This window comes from Macrosteles quadrilineatus, unplaced genomic scaffold (assembly GCF_028750875.1).
Source record: "Macrosteles quadrilineatus isolate MER2022 unplaced genomic scaffold, UCM_ALF_1.0 Scaffold_46__1_contigs__length_943047, whole genome shotgun sequence".
In the NCBI taxonomy this organism is placed as follows: Eukaryota; Metazoa; Arthropoda; class Insecta; order Hemiptera; family Cicadellidae; genus Macrosteles; species Macrosteles quadrilineatus.
Window position 1 is genome coordinate 823,036 of NW_026542639.1, and position 22,233 is coordinate 845,268.

The 22,233-nt window shown below is 35.3% G+C and overlaps 1 protein-coding gene across 1 annotated transcript; it reads left to right on the plus strand.

Annotated features, from left to right (window-relative positions):
• The first annotated feature begins 1,850 nt into the window (after window positions 1–1,850).
• Window positions 1,851–16,434, plus strand: LOC129005941 (protein Peter pan-like). The gene is made up of 8 exons (XM_054434977.1): window positions 1,851–1,994; window positions 7,472–7,639; window positions 9,219–9,542; window positions 10,392–10,576; window positions 12,220–12,361; window positions 14,954–15,063; window positions 15,467–15,702; window positions 16,101–16,434. Exons 1-8 carry the CDS (start codon window positions 1,971–1,973, stop codon window positions 16,412–16,414), a joined length of 1,503 nt encoding a protein of 500 aa, XP_054290952.1. The 5' UTR covers window positions 1,851–1,970; the 3' UTR covers window positions 16,415–16,434.
• Window positions 16,435–22,233: the final 5,799 nt, after the last annotated feature.

Sequence of the window (22,233 nt, forward strand, 5' to 3'; positions counted from 1 at the left end):
TAGTATAAATAATAAATAAATTTGCAATGTTTTATTAAAAGATAGATATCCATACACAAGCAAGCTATCCTCATTTAGAAAATCCGTTGGTTTATAGGGATGTATCAAATCAAAGAAATAAATGGACCTTGAATTTACTTCACACAGATTATAAGCGAAGCAACAATTTTCTTTTAGTTCTCCATGCTGGAAATGTTTAATCGAATTGAAGGAAAGCGTTTTTCAATACAAGTAAATAAGTTAAAACCAACTGAGAGCAGAAAAGTAATATGTGTGATCCTTCACGACGCAATTAAGAAATATATTAAAAAATAATTTTTTTTTACAATTTTAATAATAACCCTCTAAATGTTAATATGGTCATTCTAATTTAAGCACAAAGCTTTCCTCGACGATATGTTTCAGTTTCATAATATGCGAATGCGACTCATTGAGACACACGGGTCATGGCCGCCTTTAACTCCAGGCCGTGGCCTTCGAAGTGTCAACGTCGCAAGTAGGGTTGTAACAGCTGTTTTGATTGGAAACCGCTATATTGGCATTTGTGTATTTACGAAAGCTTGGTTACTGGACTATGCAAATATTGACTCCGCTTTAAATATACAGATTTAGATTTTCAATTCATGTTGTTTTGGTTTTCAATTCTGTATGTTTTATATTCAATATTTTAATAAATTTATGTTCACACATATAAATTTTAATCAATAAAGTGCAAATTAATGAGCTGATGTCACCTGTCCGCAATATTATCTTATGGGACGTCTGGCACTAAACAACCCTACTTGCGACGTTGCCAATTCTACTAGGCCATGGCCGAGCACGGGTTCCCTAGTCACTATAAATGAAAAAAATAGTAATATTAAAAAATCTGGATATTTACTCAAGGGAGGTACAGAAGAGCCTTCGATGACGTCAGCTGTCAGATCTCGTCTTGAAGGAACACCATTTACCGCAACGATGCGGAGTATAGACATCGGCCTCGGTGGTGTAGTGGATAGCGTGTCGGACTGATAATCAGAAGGTGCCGGGATCGAATCCCGCTGGCAGCACTAACTTTTTGTCAACATTTTTTTTTATCAGCAAGTGTGGTTGGTTTGGTTAGGTTATGACAGTTTAATTTTATAATGAAAAAATTATAAAATTGAATTTTAGGTATTTATAATTTTATTTTATGAACAAAATTATTTTTTAGATTAGTATTCTTCATTAGATTTTTCATTATCAGCACGTTTGGTTAGTTTGTCTAGGTTATGACAGTTTAATTTAATAATCAAAAAATTTTAAGATTAATTTTATAATTTTTCTTAATTTTATAATTAACTAGGCTTAATAGTCAAGTAAAAATTACACGCTGTGCTCTCTACTACAACGCTGTTAACGGAAGAATTTTGAACTAAACTATGATGTCATCGTTGCCTCATTTGTACCTCCCTTGTCAGACCCAAAAATCTGTGTATAAAAGCTACATGACTACATCCAAGCCTGCTCTAAAACAAGACAGAAAATGGAACCTAGTATCTTCTTTTATTCACGGCTGTCGTATTCTTCTTCTTCGGCTTTTTAATTAAAATTTAAATGTAATAACCAAACCAAACCAACCAAACTTGCTGATAATAAAAAAATCTCGGGCAAAAAGTTATTGCTTCCTGCGGGATTCGAACCCGGGACCTACAGTATATCAGCCCGGCACGCTAACCATTAGACCACCGAGGCCGATGTCTAACGATCGTTTTGTTACGGTAATGGCGTTCCCTCAGCTAATAAGAAGCCCTCAGCTGTCATCGTAGCCTCTTCTATACCTCCCCTGAGTAAATACCCTTTTGGGTTCACCTCGCCTTCGCCGCGTTCGCATTCACATTCGTATTGTGTGATTGAGGTTATGTCTATGTTTTAGGGAGTTTGTTTTTGTTGATGGCGAAGTTAATTGATTAGGATAATTTTATTCTTGATTTGTGTTTTATATAAACAACATGGGGAAAAGGAAATCCAAAAAGGTATTTTTAGTTTTAATATGGATATGACTCGCATGCCAAGGGGTAACTTATGACATTAATCTTAGTTTAGGCATACGAGGACTTTTAACGGCTGCACTTTACTTTAGGTCCTACACTCATTGGAATTAAAATATCGATTATACGATTGTTTCATTCGATATATCGTTTGGTTAGTTAGGTTAGGTTGACCTTACCTAACTAACCAAACGATTTATCAAATTAAACAATCGATATGTCGATCGATATTTTCATTCAAATGAGTGTAGGACTTGTAAAGTGCAGCGCCCTTTTAACTGTTTTAATTTATATTACTACTTTAAAACAATATTGAATCACTACATTAAGTAGGTAAAGTTAACACACACACACACACTGTAAAGTAAGTAGCTACACATAGGCCTAACTTTCTAGGTTTAGATCTGCAAGGCTGACACTCACAGTATTTAAGGCCTATTTAAGGTGTTTCATTTATGCAATAAAAAATATGTTTGCGTGTGTTGTTTCATTCATCGCTTCAGTAAATAGCATTTACAGTAGACTCCCTCTTATCCGGACTCCTCAGGACCGAGGCCAGCTCGGATAACGGTGTTTCAGGTTAAACGGACATCCCCAAAAACTCTTTAAAATGGACCGTTCAAATGCATACTGTATACAGTATTTGACTTAAAGAGAGTACAGTAGAGTCCCGAAAACTCGGCATAATGTGGACCGGAAGAGTGCCAAGTTTTTGGAATGTCGGGTTATTGGGAACTAGGGTTAAAAGTAAGAACAATAAAATTTTTAATCCTTTTAGCTGCCTTATTTAGCCTATTTATATTTTTATTACAAGTCAGTATTAAGTCATCGATCAGATATTACAGTAAAATAAATCCTTGGTACGAGTTGCGAATGATTTTACTTGAGCCCATGTTTAACTGGTAACTTACTAAAAAATCACTAATTTTCTGAGCCCGGTGATGGCCAAGTTATCCAGACTGCTGGGTTATCGAGTGCCGAGTTTGCGGGACTCCACTGTATTGTATTTCTAAATACCTATACATCTAAAGACATGTGATCACTGGTCTCTAATCTTTCCCACAAGAACAGTGGTTCAGTAGGCCTACCGCCCACTTCCTGCTGATCTAGTCCGGTTTTAAACTGATGTCCTGATATAAATTGTGCAGTTTAAGAGGTCTCATTTCCAACCTATGTGTTAAACCGATATCTGGTTAAAATGTGTACGGAGAAGATAGAGTGTACTGTCGGGTCCTTAAGTTAGTACGGATGTCATTTGCGAATAAAGTCGTTAAACTGCAGTAGGCCTAGTATTTATATTTTTTTATAGGCCTATTTTAAATTTTATTCCTTCCAGGGCAATGCTAATTTACAATAGGACATACATTAATATAATCACTATTATAATTAGATAGGCCTACTTCTTGATAGTCCTACATAACTTATGAGACTGGTTTCAATAACAATGAATATACAAAACTTCTCTTGCAGAAGGCATTTATTCTATGTAACTTACATGCCTCCAAACTAATTTCAGTCCGCTTCTACCCTGACATGCCTTTACTTTACTTTAATAATGTTCTAGAGTTTGATTCAAATAGCTTATTAGCTCTAAAAGCCTACTTCTACCACAGTTAATTCTACTTGTAAATGTCATCCGTCTTACCTGTTTTATTCAAACGTAATTAGGCTACATTTTTACAGCTATATCTTTATTACGTTACTAGCTGTACCCGCAGGCTTTACCCCGTTGAACTTCATAAGTATTCGCATGGCTCAATCACGTCCTGGTTGAAGTTCATTCGCTACGCTCACTCACCTTTAGGTTGGAGCTCGTTAGCTGCGCTCACTTGCCTTCAGGTTAGCTCGTTCGCTACGCTAACTCGCCTCCGGGTTGAAGTTTGTTCGCTACGCTAACTCACCTTTTGGTTGCAAATTAGCTGTTGTCATAAATAAAAAAAAAAAATAATAGTGCTGCACCCTTTTGGTAATCCTTGTAACTTTAAAGCTATTGCACATCATACAACAGAACCAACTTGTTTAATTGAAACAGCTGTTAAGATTCATTAATTCCATTTAAATTTGAGTACTCATAAGGTTAACATGGGAAACTCCAGAGCCACTGGGGCGGAGCCCGAAAGCCGATCAGAATAAAAACTACTTAGTTTTCCTATTTAATGCCCAAAGAATCGGTGTACCGAATTTCAGCCTCCTAGGTAAATGGGAAGTGGGAGAATTAGTGATGAGTGAGTGAGTCAGTCAGTGAGTCAGTGAGGGCTTTGCCTTTTATAGACTAGCTGTACCCGCGGGCTTTGCCCCGTTTTACTTCATAAGTGAGCTCGTTCGCATGGCTCAATCACGTCCTGGTTGAAGTTCGTTCGCTACGCTCACTCACCTTTAGGTTATAGCTCGTTCGCTGCGCTCACTTGCCTTCAGATTAGCTCGTTCGCTACGCTGACTCGCCTCCAGGTTGGAGTTCATTCGCTACGCTCACTCACCTTTTGGTTGCAAATTAGCTGTTGTCATAAATAAAAAAAAAAAAAATAGTGCTGCACCCTGTTGGTAATCCTTGTAACTTTATTGCACATCATACAACAGAACCAACTTGTTTAATTGAAACAGCTGTTAAGATTCATTAATTCCATTTAAATATGAGTACTCATAAGGTTAACATGGGAAACTCCAGAGCCACTGTGGCGGAGCCAGAGAGTCCGATATCAGAATAAAAACAACTTAGTTTTTCTATTTAATGCCTAAAAAAATCAGTGTACCAAATTTCAGCCTCCTAGGTAAATGGGAAGTGGGAGAATTAGTGATGAGTGAGTGAGTCAATCAGTCAGTGAGGGCTTTGCCTTTTATATTATATACTAGCTGACCCGGCGAACTTCGTATCGCCTAAGTTATAGGTTTCCCCTAAGACAGACCGATGGAAAACCCGGCAGACGTTGTCTTGCCTTTGACTATTTATAATTTAAGTACCGTTACGTTTAATTTTCAAGATGATCTCGTTCGCATCGCTCAATCACGTCCTGGTTGAAGTTCGTTCGCTACGCTCACTCACCTTTGGGTTGGAGCTCGTTCGCTACGCTCACTCACCTTTAGGTTGGAGCTCGTTCGCTGCGCTCACTTGCCTTCAGGTTAGCTCGTTCGCTACGCTAACTCGCCTCCAGGTTGAAGTTCGTTCGCTACGCTCACTCACCTTTTGGTTGCAAATTAGCTGTTGTCATAAAATGTAAAAGAAATAATAGTGCTGCACCCTGTTGGTAATCCTTGTAACTTTAATGCTATTGAACATCATAGAACAGAACCAACTTGTTTAATTGAAACAGCTGTTAAGATTCATTAATTCCATTTCTCATAAGGTTAACATGGGAAACTCCATAGCCACTGGGGCGGAGCCCTTTTAAGAATTTCGAAACGGGAAATAGTTTACGTCCGATTCGCATACCTACAGAATTTACACACCAAATTTCATAACGATCGGTGAAGTCGTTCCGGAGGAGTTTGCAGACAAACACTGTGACACGAGAATTTTATATATTAGATATATAAGTTTTTTAGATAATGAATAAGTTACTGAAATTAATTTGCAGTGAAAAATAATGGTATAGGATAGGCCTATTTGGATCAGGGGTAAAAAACTACCTATCAAATAAGGTACCGTATCAAAATTAAAATTTTGTGTGGAAGGATGCATACAAAATTAGTTAGGGGAGTCGCTACTGAAATCGCTAAAATTGTTATTTTAACTCATTTTTACTTTGTATCAGGCTTTTATACTAAGTTGTGAATAACATATGCACATACCTTTTTATAAGCCTTTGGTTATACATAGGCCTACTTGTCTTTGTCGCACCGTAAAACAGTTTGTTTTATTTTTTTTCTCCTAGGTACATGTATGAAAAAATGATTTTGGGTGGTTTTAATGATGTAAAAGATATATATAATAATTTAGGAACAAACAAAAATTTGAATTTTTGAAAATTTTTCACTAATTTGAGTAGCGACTCCCCTTTGATTACCAATCCTACAGAAGACAGTGATAATTTTTATTCTATTCATAACTTGGCTGTCTACCTTGAAGTTAATCCCTCTTGATTTTCTTGATAATTTGGTTTAGGCCTAAATATGCCTACATACAAATTAATTGTTTGTATTTAAGTTAATTAGCCTGCCCAGTAGGCCTTTTTTTGTATGTTTTTATATCAATAGGATAATATTTTTTAACTTTTACTGTAAGGAAACTGTCTAATCCGTGGTCTTAATTTAATTTGACTTTAAACTTTCTAATGGTGACCTTGTTAGAAAGTAGCCTATGTAGCTCAAGCAATAATAATTTGTAAGTAGGCTTTGAACTCAATCGACAAAATGACATTTTGGTAAATCGATCTTACTTGAGACTTAACAGTGGCGTTAAAATAAGGGTGGTGATAAGGGTTGTCACCTTACAACCCCAAAGACTAATGATACATATTGATTAAATTATTGCCTAAGTTTTATTACAGGATTTAGAAAAAATACAAATTAAAAATAAATAAAATTTAAATGTTTTTAAATAGGTACTGTTGTTTTAACATATACCGTTAAGCGTGTAAAGGTTAAGAAAATCATTAACTTAACTAAAACTTTAACAATTTTAAATTTAAATTAGCAAAAGGAAGCAGCAATATACAGTATCTGCAAGCCACAAGTGAGACAAGTGTTGCGCGCATGCCTATGCCATTGGACACGTAGACACAGTTGGGGGGTCCGAGACAATGCTGTTGATGGGTGGGGTAGGGGTGTCGGGGCGATGACCGGAGCGGAGAGGCACTGTTAAGATGTTTCAAAAGTGAAAAGTGAATCAATTACGTAGCCTATGTGTATTTGTTTGAATCTTGCTGAACAATATGTCGGTCAAAAGAAAATTCCAGGATTTAATAGATATCAAACATGTTCTCCTCCTGTATCTGCAAATGAACCTGTTAATTCTGTTCAACTGCCTTCAGTAAGTTCATAAACCTCAGAAGAGACATCCTCAATTGGGCTGATTTTTGTAGTAATTTTGAACGTTCCTACACCTTTGGAATGTCTGAAAACACGAGTTTGGAGTTCTAGTTTTCAAAATTTTGCTGGGGTACCCCCATACTCTTTAATCATTGAATCTTTGATTATCAACAACTATTGAGTCCTAGGTGTGGTTTTCAGTTCCAGATTTTAAACTTGCAATAAGTTGTACAGGTAGCCCAATTTCAACACTTTCATTCTATAAAATGATACATTTTTTATTCTTATTTACCTTTATTGACAAAAACAAGATGAAAATTAACGGGTAGGCCTGCCTACATCTTCTACCCAGGCTTAAAAATCCATTGGCTAACAAAGACCTCAAATATAATTTAGAATCATTAAATAACATAATTTTTAAACCTGACGTTACTTTACTTGCTACTTTTTATTTAGTAAATGGTGTAAAGTAGATAAGAAATATATTTTGTTTATAGGGAAAGACGGTGAAGAATAATCCCAACAGAGGTGAGGCTGAGCCAGAAGAAGTTACCAGAGCTCCTCATTCATTTGTAATTCACAGAGGTTCTGTTGGAAAGACAATTGTTGACTTCACTAAAGACTTCAGGAAAGTGATGGAGCCATTTACTGCATCTTCTCTTAAGGCAAGTGTGTAATGAATATTTCACCCTTAATGCCAATACTCAAACCTTTATTCTTGTGTCTAGGGATACAGTAGAACTCCAACAATCCAAATTTTTACTACCTTTAATTGTTAACCATCATTTACCGTCTGAATTAACCCTTTCAGTGCTAGGCCAATAATTCATATTTTGTAAGACTTTTTTGTATGCCTTTTAATTCCATTACCTGTTGTTGAATTTTAACTGTCATGTTGTCACTATTTTATTAATTAGGCTAATTTTGAATAATAACACAATAAGAAAATATATAAGAAAGATAAATACCGGTATTTGTAGTAAACATTAAGTAAAACTTAGTTTTTGTTGTAATTTTCCTGGTTTTCCTATAAATTTTTATGTTCTGATAGCATTATTTGAAACCAAAATCTCATAAAATCAAAAGACATATAGTTTACAATGTAATATTGAATTTAACCCTGATTTAGTTGGACGAGGTTATCGTAATATAGCCATTTTAGGGAAACTAATGTTTTGCAGCAAAGTCTCAGGAACACATTTACTACTACTAAAACTAAAAGATTGCTGCATCTAAATAGTCCATGACTAACTGGTGCTGCTACCTAGTAACGCATTGAACAACCATCTGCAGCGCCATCTGTTCGCAATCGGTGGCGACAGCTTAAATACAGGTTTTTGACTCCCCAGTCTTCAAGCACAGATAGCCGAGAAGGCTAGGGCGTGTGTCACTTGGCCAGTGGCATTCGTCTGCTCGGGTTCGAATCCCGTCCTGTGTGGCAAATAATTGGTGACCTGTGTGTTTGTAGCGATATACTACAACCACTGGTGCATAGTGAGGTGTTCATAATCCTTGGTTTAGACATACACCTCGAAATCATCGGATTGGGCGAATCTTTTAGCTAAGTGGTTGGTAGTGTATCCTATGAACATGCAGGTCACCAATGGCCATTTTGCTATTTTTTTTTAAATAACCTTCCTCTCTATATCCCTTAGGGTTTTTTTAAAACAACGATATATCGTTTCATAGCACTGAAAGGGTTAAGGCTGCTTAAAAGAATTAAAATTAAAAAGATACTGTACTAGCTTACCGTATTTAAAAAAAGCTATTTGAACCATTCCTAAAATAACAACAAATGTTTTATTTAACTTGACACACTAGGTAATGTGTTAAAGTGTTGCCCTAGAATTTGGCAAATAGGCTAGGCCTAGGCCTACATTTAAATTCTGAAGTTCGAAAATATGTTCTATCTTTAAGATAGGCCCCGTATCCTAAAGATAGAGCATATTTTCATACTGTAGTATCTAGTATTTTATACTAACTGCACTTTGATTTAGAACATTGCAATTTTCTGAATTGTTTTTTGAATCCTTTGAGTTTTCTATTGTTAGCTAATTAGTAAATACCGGTAACTAAGCTGAATACACATCCAAATTTTTTTTGAATAAGGAGGTTAACCAAAGTGTGATAAGCTGATAAGTAAAAAAATGTATAATCAAAGCTCTCCACCTGCCTAAAAATTTAATTTTTAAAATTTTGACATTGGCTTTGTATAAACTTATGTTATGTTGGGAAAATTTACAGGTTAGAAAGAAAAATGTACTGAAAGACTTTGCTGCAGTGGCTGGCCTACTTCATGTCTCTCATCTTGTAATGTTCACAAGCACAGAGTTAGGAAGTTATGTTCGGTTTGGCCGATTCCCACGAGGTCCTACGCTGACATTCCGCATGTTGAAGTACTCGTTGGCTCGAGATGTGTTGGCCCAAATAAGAAAACAGTATGCATGTGACAAGGCCTTCAGGAATTTCCCATTGGTTGTTCTGAATAACTTCTCTGGTGAAGGAGCTCACATGAAACTGATGGCTACAATGTTTCAGAACATGTTTCCTACAATTAATCTAACTAAGGTGAGTAGATGAGTTATTTGTTAAAACTTTTATAGTTTGAGTGGGTAGCGTATTGGGTTGACAATCTAGACATTGCTGGCTTCCCCTTCCAATAAACCAACACTAACTTGCTAGCTCATGTGACTTGTACAGTAAAAGTACTTCACTGTCTTTAGACAATTGTACAGACCTGTAATCATTGTAATGAGCAGATAAGTTGATTAAATGTGACATAAACAAATAGGCTGGTCAAACATTTTCAGTAAAATATAGAACATAACTTAATGGATGATTTCATTCCAATGTAAAAAAAAAACCTTTTTCCCCTGTTGGTCTGAAAAAAAAAACGAAATGCAATCCTTTGCAATGCAATTTGTAACGGTTCCTGAAATACAGTTTGATTTCGTAAAACAACATTCAATGAACTCTATATAAGTGAAGCAGTGACATAGCCAGGATTACAAAATAGGGGGGGTCAACGTAAAAGGGGGGGTCCGGGAAAAAGGCCCTAAAACGGTATTTTTTAGCTCTCTTAGCATTGAAAATAATCAACCCCAACGTCAAAACAGTGTGATTATATAATTTTACATTTAATTTAACAAACAAATGTTATTTAAGACCGGACCCCCTGCCCCCCCCCCCCTACGCTGCCTACGTCACCCCCCTGGCTACGTCACTGAGTGAAGGGGACATTCTTAAAGAACCAATTTTGAAACTAATACCTATATGTCCTAGGATGAGTGAAATGTATAAATGAGTTCAGTCCGAAAGCTATTTTATCTTCTTAACATTAATTTGAAGAAATTATTAACACAGCATAGGTACAATGTAGAATGTTGCTTTTCTTTTAACAGTTAAATTAACTTACAGGTGAATCTGGACACAATCCGCCGGTGTGTTCTCTTTAATTACAACCATGAGGACAAAACTATAGAGTTCCGTCACTATGTGATCAGAGTGACACCCGTAGGTCTAACTAAGGGGGTCAAGAAAGTTGTCCAAAGCAAGGTGCCCAACCTAGGCAAATACAACGATGTGTCAGAGTTTATTTTAAGGTAAGGAAAATGTAAAATTACCCATAGATAAAACTAGATAATTGCCTATGGAATTTCAATAAAATTAGATATAGTATAGTATGTAAATAAAAATATGGTGGATAAAAATAGAAAGTCTTGTACATGGGCTATACAAAAAGTTGATAACAATTATGAAACAGTCGTGTGCTTACAGATCGCACACTTTCAAGTACAAGATTCAAGTTGAAAAGTTTGCTGGAATTCCTTACTGTTAAGAAAAAAGCAATGTCTAATAGTGTTTTTGCTGTCCAAATACAGTACTTAAAACCTATAGAAAAAACAAAAAAAGTGTTTGGAAACAATGTAGGTAATAATTAATGATCCACCCCGAAATAGTACAGTACATTCAGTTTAAAAATGGCCGAACTTAAGTGGACTGCCAAAATTTGGTTTCCTCATGAAAATGCCTGACCACTCTTGGCAAATTGCACACAATATTTCTTTCATTAATTCAAATGGGAGATTGAAGGGTGGATAGTTGAGACAAAATCTCCCATTTGGATGATTGAAGTAGACCATGTTTGGAATTTGATGTTTGAGGTCAGGGATTGTCGTGAAAAAACAGAATTTTGAATGACAACTGCTGTTTGGCCATTTTGAAACTGACACACCATTTCCAGACAAAGCTTTTATTAATTACATTATCTCCTTACACTTCACACCTTTGACAAGAAATTTCCATAGGTTTCAAGTACCGGTACTGGCCAACAAAACTGTTACCAAAAATTACCTACAGCCTCACAACTAACGCCTACTTGCGGCTCTCGCTTCTCCTTTGAGATTTTCAATTGTAACACCCTTTTTGAACTTTAATTTTACCATAACTGGCAAAACAATGACATTTCTGCTGGAGTGGCTGGATTGTTATTGTGTAGGCAAAAGCGTATGCACTAGAAAGTGTGCAATCAGTGGACACCATTTGACATCAGGTTAACGTTTCTTACTTTTTGAACAACCCTTGTAGGCTAGTACTAGATCGACTACACCAACAAATTATTATTATCTGGTTATTATTATTTTATAAGTTTAAAAAATAAAACAAATACAGCATATTTTTATAGTATAAAAATTGTAGCCTAATGTTAAGGAAAAAGAGCGAGCTTCTAATTTAATTTAGTTTAGCTTAATTTTATTTAGCTTTTAATTTAATTTAATTTAGAGCTAGTAATTTAATTTAGTTGAGTAGGAAAATGCTATGAAAGTTAAAATTATCGTAAGTTGGTTCTATAAACATTGGTAAGACTCGAGTGTAAGTATATACTTAAATCATGGTTTCTTGCTTTTGCAGACTAATCACTAAACTTCTAATAATATCAATGAAATATGCAGATTTTGGCATTATTAAACTGAAAACTTTGCATCTATAAATACCAATAAACAAAAGAGGCAACAATTTTTAAGGAGACAATACCTATGAGCAAATTGCAGGCCTACAATCTGGTTTTAGTTCTCTTTAGTATAAACTGCTATTGGGTATGAGTGAGCGAGCTGGTCTAGTGGTAGAAAATTCCATCAATCACCAATGGTTATTGCTGTAACCCTCAAGTTCTGGTCTACCTACATCTTAAGATAGGAACAAAGAGTCTTAACTATTAACTGAAATCGTTTGATGTTTGTGACAGAGGAGATGTGTCGGAGAGTGAGGCGGAAGATGACGGAGACAGTCATGTGACTCTGCCTCAGAAGATCTCGGCCAGAGGTAACGTACAGGACGGCCAGTCGGCCATCAGGCTCAGTGAGATCGGCCCACGCATGACACTGCAGGTAACTACAGGAACATCTCATCCTTTAGTAGTAAAATAACACACAATATAGTAAAGAAACAAGTCAACAGTCAGTTCAGTTTGCAGGTTAAGTGTAAGAGAGGGCCATGTGGCCCTAACTTTGCCTGACTAAATAAATCATTTTTAATTTCATTTTCAGTTCCTAAAAATTTCTATTCTCGATACTGATAGTGATACTTGAAAAATTGATGCTTTATACCACTATTCCCTTTGCATTTAATTAATCTAAAAAATGCCACTGGTGTAAACCCAATAGCATAGGTAAAACATCTCCCTTAGTAGATTTCTGAAACAGCTGAAAACTATTTTATTGTTGGTTTTGAATGGTGTACTGCAGAGGTTATGTTTTGTTTACAATTTGTTTCTTGTTATTTCAGTCATTTAAAACTTCGTTTAACCAAATACGATCTAATCATAAGCAATAACTCATCCCCTAGATATATAACCAAACAGTAAAGCACAAATTAAGAAATCAACTCTTAAATAATAGAAACAAAATTTTGTCGACACTAGCGCCCAGTGTCACCATACATGAACTAGACATGAAAAACGAGCTTCAAAATTTATAATGGGATGAGAAGTCTACTTGTGTTGGTTAGTCTATGACAATAGTTAAAAAACAATTCAAAAGTTGGAGCAGATACAATCTTACTAATATTATAAATCTGAAAGTTTGTGAGTTTGTGTGTGTGTTGCTCAATCACGCATAAACTACTGGACGCATTGGGCTGAAATGTGGCATGATGATAGCTCACATTCCCGATTAACATTAAGGCATATATTCTTATCTAAAAAATCCTTTCGGGCTCCGCCCCAGTGGCTCTGTAGTTCCCCATGTTAACCTTATGAGTATTCATATTTCACCCTCCGAGTGTCCCTTGTTTTGGCCTTAATGTCTGCCTATTTTTAGCTCATTTGCAAGGTTTTATTAAAACGGATCTGAGAAGCTTAAAAACAATGTTAATTATACTGTTCTATATACCATTTTGTTTGGAAAATCATGGGCTTCAATATTATATATAAAACATAAGGAACATTTGTAAAAAAAAAATTTTTAGGTAAAATAAAAAATATTTTGGAAAATTTTCAAAAAAAAAAATAAGTTCACGCTCAATGAAATTGTATAAATTATAGGCCTATAAATATTTGAAAATAGCCACTTTGTTCTAAATTTTATGAGGATTACATATATATAATCATATAGTGAGGTAAGTTATCAAATAAATAAGTTATGAGTGAAAAACAGATTTCAGTACATTGCGTTTAGCTAAGAATGCATAGCCTAACCATAGCTAGGAATCTGGCTGATAATTTACATCAATATCACTACCTACTTCTTCAGGATCATCAACCAGCCCTTCAAAATCACTTAAATCTTCTTATAATGCACCACGTATATCACTACTTTTGATTTTGAACACTAAAACAATGATAAACGTAATAAAACACATCAGTCATCAGTCCGAGGATAACCAAGCTGCTTACAAATACGCACGTCAGCTGTCTGCTACAATTACGATCGGCTCAGAGAACATACAGCGCTGAGACAGACCTCTGGAGAAAGCTTAAATTTTAAGGAAAAGAACGATACCTAACTCGATCCAGTTCAATCCGATTCAGTCAGTCATAGAGCCTTTGCCGTAAACAGTGTTCGTGAGTCGCTGCAGCGACGCATGACACTACACAAAGTGTGTTACGCGTCGCTGCAGCGACGCATGACACTCGGAGTGTTAAAGGGAATTAAAGAATTTAGTCAGCTGTTTCAACTTGGGATGTAATAGCATTGAAAAGTTATTAGGTTTCCCAACAGGGTGCAGTGCAGCACTATTATTATTTTGTGTTTTCATATATGACTACAGCTAATTTGAACTAAATAGCAACAAAAAGCTGTGATATACAATTAGAACTGTCAAAGTAGGATTGTTTACAGTTAGGTTTGAGTTTTTAATTTAATGAATAATTTGTGATATTGTACGAATATTTGATAATTTTATTTTTTCTATTGTTTAGGTGCAGTGGTAGAACATTATGGCAATAGTAGATGTGTTATACTATATCATACCGTAAATTTATGAACTTTGAGTATAACTGCAATAAGCATTTTATACTTATATGCCCACCCTGTACGAAGGATGGGTGCTCTGCTAGTCAGTAATAAAGGGATGAAAAATATTTATATCATTTTTTCTGTTTGGATAAAGTGTCATATGAATGCACAGTTGACTATTAGTTTGTGAAAGAAATCCATTAAAATAAATTTGTATTTTGTTAGTAACACTGCCAATTTGGGTATTTATAATAGTTTCTTAAATTCCTTTTTCATTATATTCTAAGGAAAAGTTATGTGACTCATCTAGGATAATTTTCTGGGAAAGGGTACAATTTGTTAACTCAGGTCAGTCACCTAAGTTGAGAGACTTATGTAATGACACTACAAAAGGTTCATACAATATAACACTCGTGTTTCATCACAGTAAGTTTGATAGTTATATTTTAACTAGCCTCTAGGATTATTAAAAAAAATAGGATCACTATTGCAAGATAATTTGATTTTGTATTGTTTTCCCAACAGTTAATCAAAGTAGAAGGAGGCTTGTGTGAAGGAGAGGTAATCTATCATGACATCATAAAGAAAACTCCTGAAGAAATTGCCATCATCAACAAACGGAGAGAAGAGAAAAAGTAAGCCCAAATAGTAATTTAATTTAGTTGAGTAGGAAAATGCTATGAAAGTTAAAATTATTGTTGAAAACCCTAATAAGCATTATTAATGCAATTTTTGTAGGGTTGAATTGATTCATCTCAAAATTTAGTTGCTCTTTGTTTCAAGTAGGTTTCCTACTACTTCATTTTGACCAGGCCTCCATTCAATCAAGAACGCTAGAAGTTACAGTATTCAACAATCATAAGAACTCTGGTTTTCAATCGGTGAATCAGTATAGAAAATGTATTATTAATTTGTAAGTAAGTGATTAATCAATTTTTTTCATTCAAACTCTTAAATTATCTTTCAATATCCATCCAATCAATAAGACTATTGATACTTTTTCGTCTTGAAATAATTTAGCTTTGTAATTTTCACTAGACGGTTGAAAGAACAGCGCAAGAAGCAACAAGAATTGAATAAACAAGAAAAAGATAAGAAGAAAGATGAGCTTAAGAAAAAATCTTTGGAAGGGATTGAGAGGAAGAAAAAGGAATATTTGTCTGAAAATGAAAAATTGATGGTGAAGTCTGTGGAAGAGGGTAACATAGGGGAAGACGATGAGGAAAGTGACTCTGAGTGGTACCGTAAGGAAGTAGGGGAGAATCCTGATAAAGGTAATTATGTTGTAACTTGTGTTATTTACTTTACAAACTGTGTTTAAACAAACCCTGCATTATACAAACACAAAATACCTTGTTATTTTATTTTAGGTTTGTAAAATAATGAGATAGGTAGCAGCTAGTTTACTGTAGTACAAAGGCCATAGAATACATAAAAGACACATATTTATATGTGTCTGTTCCATGGCCTACCTGTACTCTTCTACGAATTATTTTACTTATAATTACGAATTTAAACCTGAGCGAAATGTCTTTCTTTGAAAAAAAATGTTTGTAATGTTTGCTAAAAAGTGGGACACAGGTTTTGCAACTTTCTTTTACTTTAATGTGAACTGTAATAAATAAAAAACATTATTTTACTGCCATCCTCAAACGATTTTTACCTGTTCTAGATCTATTCTCTCAAAGGAAAACAGTTGGGATGAAGCGGAAGTTTATTCCACGGGATCTACACAAAAATAAAAGATTTAAAAGTGATTCTTCAAATAAGGATCAAAAGGGTCACAAGGATCAAAAAGGTTATAAGGATCAAAAGGGTCATAAGGATGAAAAAAGACATCAAGGTCGTGGGGTTGCCAAGCTTCATGGAAGGAAAGAAGGCAGTAAGAACATGCAGTCAAAGCATAATTTTGGAAAGAAAACAAATCCAAAAGGAAGGAAGCGAGTCATGGGTAGTAAAGTCCACAAAGGCCAGAGGCATCGGTAATGGTTTTTGTGTTAACATTTTCTGACTTTTCTATGTAAATATATTGTTTTTAAATAGAAAGTTCCTTGTTTTTCCTTTTCTACCCTTGAAGGGATTTTGGACATTTTAAATTCAGCAGCAAAGTCAGTGGTATAGTAAGGCGGGAACGTCTTTCTCACTTTTGACTTCCTAGGTCTTGCCTTACAGTTTCACCTCTTCCAAAAGTGTCCTTCTCCTTTGCCCCACCCTACACCATTCCCTTCTTTTTGTCTGCATCTTTATGGTTTCTTGGTCTGTCACACTCATTGACTCATTTATAATTGTGTTTGGCCATCCAATTTTTATGATCCATAAAGGAGCTCAAGGTACAATACAATATTTACAGAGGAAAAATTAAGAGATAACTAAAATATACTTTAAGTACATGCTACCTATCACAAATAGTAATTGAAAAGGTAAGCTTTTGAATTTAAGTTGTTTTAGAGATAAAATTATATTTCCTTGTCAGCTACTTGACTGAATGAACTGACAAAGTTTCCCTTATAAGATATTTAGCGTAGGAAGTAAAGCTACGACGGTTACAATCACTAAAGAGAGGTCTCCTGTTCTGAGGACGACCGGGTCGGAATACTGGGTGGAACTGACATTTCGGCTTTGTTGCAAATAGTCATTCAAAGCTGGTGACATGCACTAACTCGGTTAGTGAGAACTCAGAGATCTGTTTTCAAGAATAAACATCCTGGAAGGCCAAAGTCTGTACTTTACAGAGGACATCACATTCACAGGAGTAGAAGAATCTGTTCTCCAAAGTCCATAAACAATCAGAAAGAAAACATCTGGCAGTTGCTTTTGCCAGATTAGTTTGCATGTGAACTCTGGATGTGGGGCTACATTACCTAAAACTAAGTCCATGCAAGAAAACCTCAAACCATTCTTCATCTGAAGAACAGCACTTAATGTAAAAAGTCTTGGGCTTGGGAAGCAGTCTGAACCACAGAGAGTGAATGTCCCTCTCAATGAATTAAACGCTTTCTTCTCTTCATATGGTCAAAATATCGACCAACAACATTATGTAAATTACATAAACGAAATCAGAAACCTCCCTGATCAGGACCTAGGACATCCTAAGTTTACTTTCAGACCTGTAGTGCAGTCAGATGTTCTTAACGCAATTCGTCGGATTCGTAGCAACGCAGTCGGATCGGATGGCATTCCAATTCGTTTTATAAAAGACATTCTCTTTGCTATACTCCCAACTGTCACATGCATTTTCAACACATCACTAAGGCAAAGCGTTTTCCCTATTTCTTGGAAGTCTGCCCTTATTCGTCCATTAAATAAGATCCCAGCCCCGGCATCTTGCCAGGATTTCAGGCCGATCAGTATATTGCCCGCATTATCAAAAGGCCTTGAAAGAATTGTGCACTGCCAAATGACGGAATTTCTGACTGACAACAACATACTTTGCAGCTTTCAGTCTGGTTTTCGAACGGCTCACAGCACAGAAACAGCACTATTACGTGTGACGGACGACATTAGACAAGCAATGGAACGTCGGCAGGGTACAATTCTAACACTATTTGATTTTTCGAAAGCTTTCGACTGCGTAAATCATAATCTTCTTCTGGAAAAGTTAAGGGCCATAGGGTTTTCAAATGGTGTATTGGACTGGCTGGGATCTTATCTGTCAGGCAGGCGGCAATGTGTTGAGGTTGATGACGTACGATCTGACTGGGAGACAGTTACTTGTGGTGTGCCTCAGGGGTCAATCCTTGGCCCTCTACTGTTTGTACTATACATAAATGACCTGAGCTCAGTCCTCACACACTGTAAATACCATATGTATGCCGACGACTTACAGATTTATACGCATTTCTCAGCAAAATATATCAATGACAGTGTTCTAAAAATCAACGAAGACATCGAGAAAATCATTACCTGGACTGAAAAACATGGACTTAGACTAAACCATACAAAAACAAGACCAATAATAATTTGTCATTCACGTTTACGAAACTCAATTGACTTTGACACAGTGAACTCAGTAACTATAAATGGGACAGCTTTACTTTACTATGACAAAGTGAAAAATCTAGGACTTACTATAAACTCGACGCTTACCTGGGGAGATGCAGTAGTAGACATACGTAAAAAGGTGTTTGCATCAATCCACTCACTGAAGAAGTTACAGAATTTTTTACCTTTACACATAAAGTTACACCTAGTAAAATCACTTGTCTTCCCTCACTTCACTTACTGTAACTCTGTGATCAATGACATGACTGTAAATCTCGCTGATGCTCTCCAACGCACTCAGAACTACTGTTTAAGATTTGTTTATGATCTGAGACGTAATGAGCGCATCACTCCTTTTTATGTTGATTCTAAATTACTAAAACTATGTGACCTAAGATCAATAAAAATTCTTATGATAACCTATTCAATATTAAAAACAAAATTTCCAAAATATTTTTTAAACGACTTCAAATTTGTAGCTGAAGAAAGTGTAAGAAACTCACGTTCTGCTTCAGTAACTTTGCGTATGCCTCATCATAGAACGGCAGTTTATGACAGAGCGTTTGTTGTTTCTGCTTGTCGCCTTTGGAATGATCTCCCTCTAGCCATAAAAAACCCTTGATAGCCGTCCCCGGTTTGTGACAGCACTAAAAAATCTGTTTTCTGGACGTATGGCCATGGTTGGTATATCCTAGGCGTGCGCTTGGTTGATCACTGACAGGTGTGCGTGTGTGTGTGCTAGTTCTTGCGAGTGTGTGTTGTGTGTGTGCGTGTGTGTGTGTAGGTGTGTGTGTGTGTGGGTGTTTATGTAAGGTGGTATGTTTTAAAAGTGTATTGTTTCTTTTTACATTAAATATTGTAAATAGATTATAGTATTTTATTTGTATTGTACATTGTTTTGTTTTATTTTTGTATGTTTAGATTTGTATAAACAGGTTAAGTGTAAGAGAGGGCCATGTGGCCCTAACTTTGCCTGACTAAATAAATCATTTTCATTTCATTTCATTTTCATTTCATTTCAGCATCATCCATAAAATCTCTGCAACTAGGTACCAATGTCAATAAACGAAAAAAATGGACACTTGTGTGGACATCAGTCAGTGGAGGTTATTTGAAAGAAATTTTTTTCATAGCTGAAATCCACATACACATTGTGTGTAATTTAGCTGTAATATTGCTGTTTATCTGACACTTTTTTCCATCTGCTATTTATGCACCACTCTTTACATGATGGATTAGAGAATGATAACATTAGAAAAATAAGTAAAACAACACCTTAGAGGTTATTATGTAAGTATGCAGGGTGATCAACTCAAGGAGGCCACTATTGGGATATTGGAAACGGTAAGAATTAGAGAAAACTTTAAATGGGGGACATTCTTTTATTTTTTGTGGAAATTAAAAATATTAATTTAGTTTTTTGAAATTCAGCCGCCATTTTCCAATATGGCGGCCAATTTTGAAATTTCTCATGGAATGTTATTAACTTTAAATCACTTCTTAAGGGGGTATGTTTAATCTATGGTTTTATCTATGGTATAGCTACTAGCTACTTCCCATTAAGAACATCCTTAATTAATATCCATCCATACTATTCAATATGAATATCAAACTTCCCTTCAGTTTGCTATTGTCAATAGTAGCATGCTGTGATGAGTAACATTTAATTCTATTTTCAGCGCCTTCAATTTTTAGCACAGTTACTAAGCGCATTAATGCATTGCGAATTGCGTACAACACATGTGAAGGCGCTATTTAAAACTACAAACCTGTAAATCGGTTGAAGTTATTAGATCAATCATTTGTGCCAAGTGACTTTTATTACCGAATCAAATGACCACTTCGTAAACCTACCTGAAATTATTCATCTGTTTGTAAAAGAAACTGAAATAACTATACATTTATCTTGTCTGCAGGCCTACTGCGACCATCCATATATAACTACTGTTAGTAGTTAGTAAGTACTCCTAGTAGTAGTTAGTAGTTATATATAGACATTGACTATATTATACAGGGTGTCCAAAACCACCCATACACCCCTTTAAAAACTAGGGAAACTTTCCTTACAAACAGCAAATAATACGGAACTAAATACATTGGGCACGGTCTACCAAACGGTGATAATTTCAAATCCAAAATCAAACCGCAAGTGGCTTTTTCAGACCGGAAGTCAACTTTATCAAATGTAAACTACCAATTTTGATCACAGAATCGGATTCTACGTTAAAAAATACATAACTTTTGCCTATAACATGTTTTGAAATAGTAGTTTACGCAACGATTGCGTTAAGTTGGTCTTTACGACACGAGTAGAAAATTTAAGGCACGAACCTTGGCGAGTGCCTTAAAAACTTCTACGAGTGTCGTAAAGACTATTAACGCGAGTTGCGTACACTACTTTACCTACGACCGTTTTTTAATTACTAAAAATCTGGTTTTTAGCGAATTTCCCTATAGGGAAGTAGCTATTACCGTAGGTGGCACGGTAAGACCTAGACCCGGGACCGATTTACTTTTTCATTTTGATGTCCCCAGAGGCCAAAAACACCATTCGTTCAAATTTTTATAATGTATATATATATAGACATATATATATATATATATATATATATATATACGTCCGTGAACGCGATAACTTGAGTAATTTTTGTCCGATTTTGATGAAATTTGGTTTAAAGGTGTAAAGCGGGATAAACTTGAATGAGTTCGCGAACCAGCATGATCGGACCATGGGAACGGGGCTTTACGGGGGGTTTTATGGGGTAAAAATTGGTTTTTCTCACTTTTGACCCTCAAAACACAAAATTTCCCAATTTATCTTTAGACCTTTTTAAAGAGCTTAAAAAAACAATTAATTTAGTATATAAAAGTATTTTTGTTCGGTTAATAGTAACGGAGAAAATTAAAAAAATTGTAAATTTAAAATTCCCATGTTATTCTTATGGGGAATATTGTAAAATTTTGTAGTTTGCTTGTTTATGGATAGGGTATATTTTGTATTTTGATCAAATTTATTTATTTTGTACTAAGCTATCGATATTTTACAAAAAAACACACTTTATTAGTTTCCTTGTAGCAGCAAACCTAGGTACTCGTTAAACCTAATGTTATTCAAATATATTTAATTGAAAATCAATTAAGACAAATGGAAATTCGCTTAGTCGGCAGGTTTGCTGCGGCGGGGGTATTTATTACTAACAATCTCTACTCATAACTTCCTATAGAGGTTATTTTTTCGTTTATTGTCATTGTCACTGAAAGTGATGCAACGACTTATTGTATAATCAGCTGATTTAATGTAATTACGGGTTTGTAAAACTTTGTTAAATAATACGTTACTTTTTCAGGCAATAGGTTCTGCTAGCAGCATTCTTACCATAAATACTGTATCAGGTACAATTAGGGAAATATTGCATATATTTTTGGACAACTGAATAATATAGTGAAACAGTTAATTTACAGTTAGATCTCGGCATCGAATATGTGGTCCACAACGAGTTGGGTGAAAAAAAGGTTAAGAGGTTTTCAAAATAAACCAGAAGAACATTTTCATTTATCAATTTAACCTTATTTTGTTTCGTCCATTTAATGAATTGCTGGTATGTAATTGCATATGGTACCTTTGTTTTGATTTTGGTGGCAAAAGATTAGCACAAACAGTTTGTGCTCTCATTTCTATCTCGTCAACATCACTTTCACTAACTGATATTTTAAAATCAACCTTCATTTAACTTCCACCAACTTAGGTTAAGATTACGCGAGTATCAACAGGAACAAGCCGGATCAACAATTAAAATTGTCAACTGATCAGCTGATTAGTTTAC

What these genes read in the sequence shown, in the direction of transcription:
- LOC129005941 (XM_054434977.1), top strand. Translation starts at nt 1,971, where the DNA reads ATGGGGAAAAGGAAATCCAAAAAG. An exon ending in GTGTCAGAGTTTATTTTAAG is followed by an intron (nt 10,577 to 12,219) that starts GTAAGGAAAATG and finishes TGTTTGTGACAG; the next exon opens with AGGAGATGTGTCGGAGAGTG. An exon ending in AGGGGAGAATCCTGATAAAG is followed by an intron (nt 15,703 to 16,100) that starts GTAATTATGTTG and finishes TACCTGTTCTAG; the next exon opens with ATCTATTCTCTCAAAGGAAA.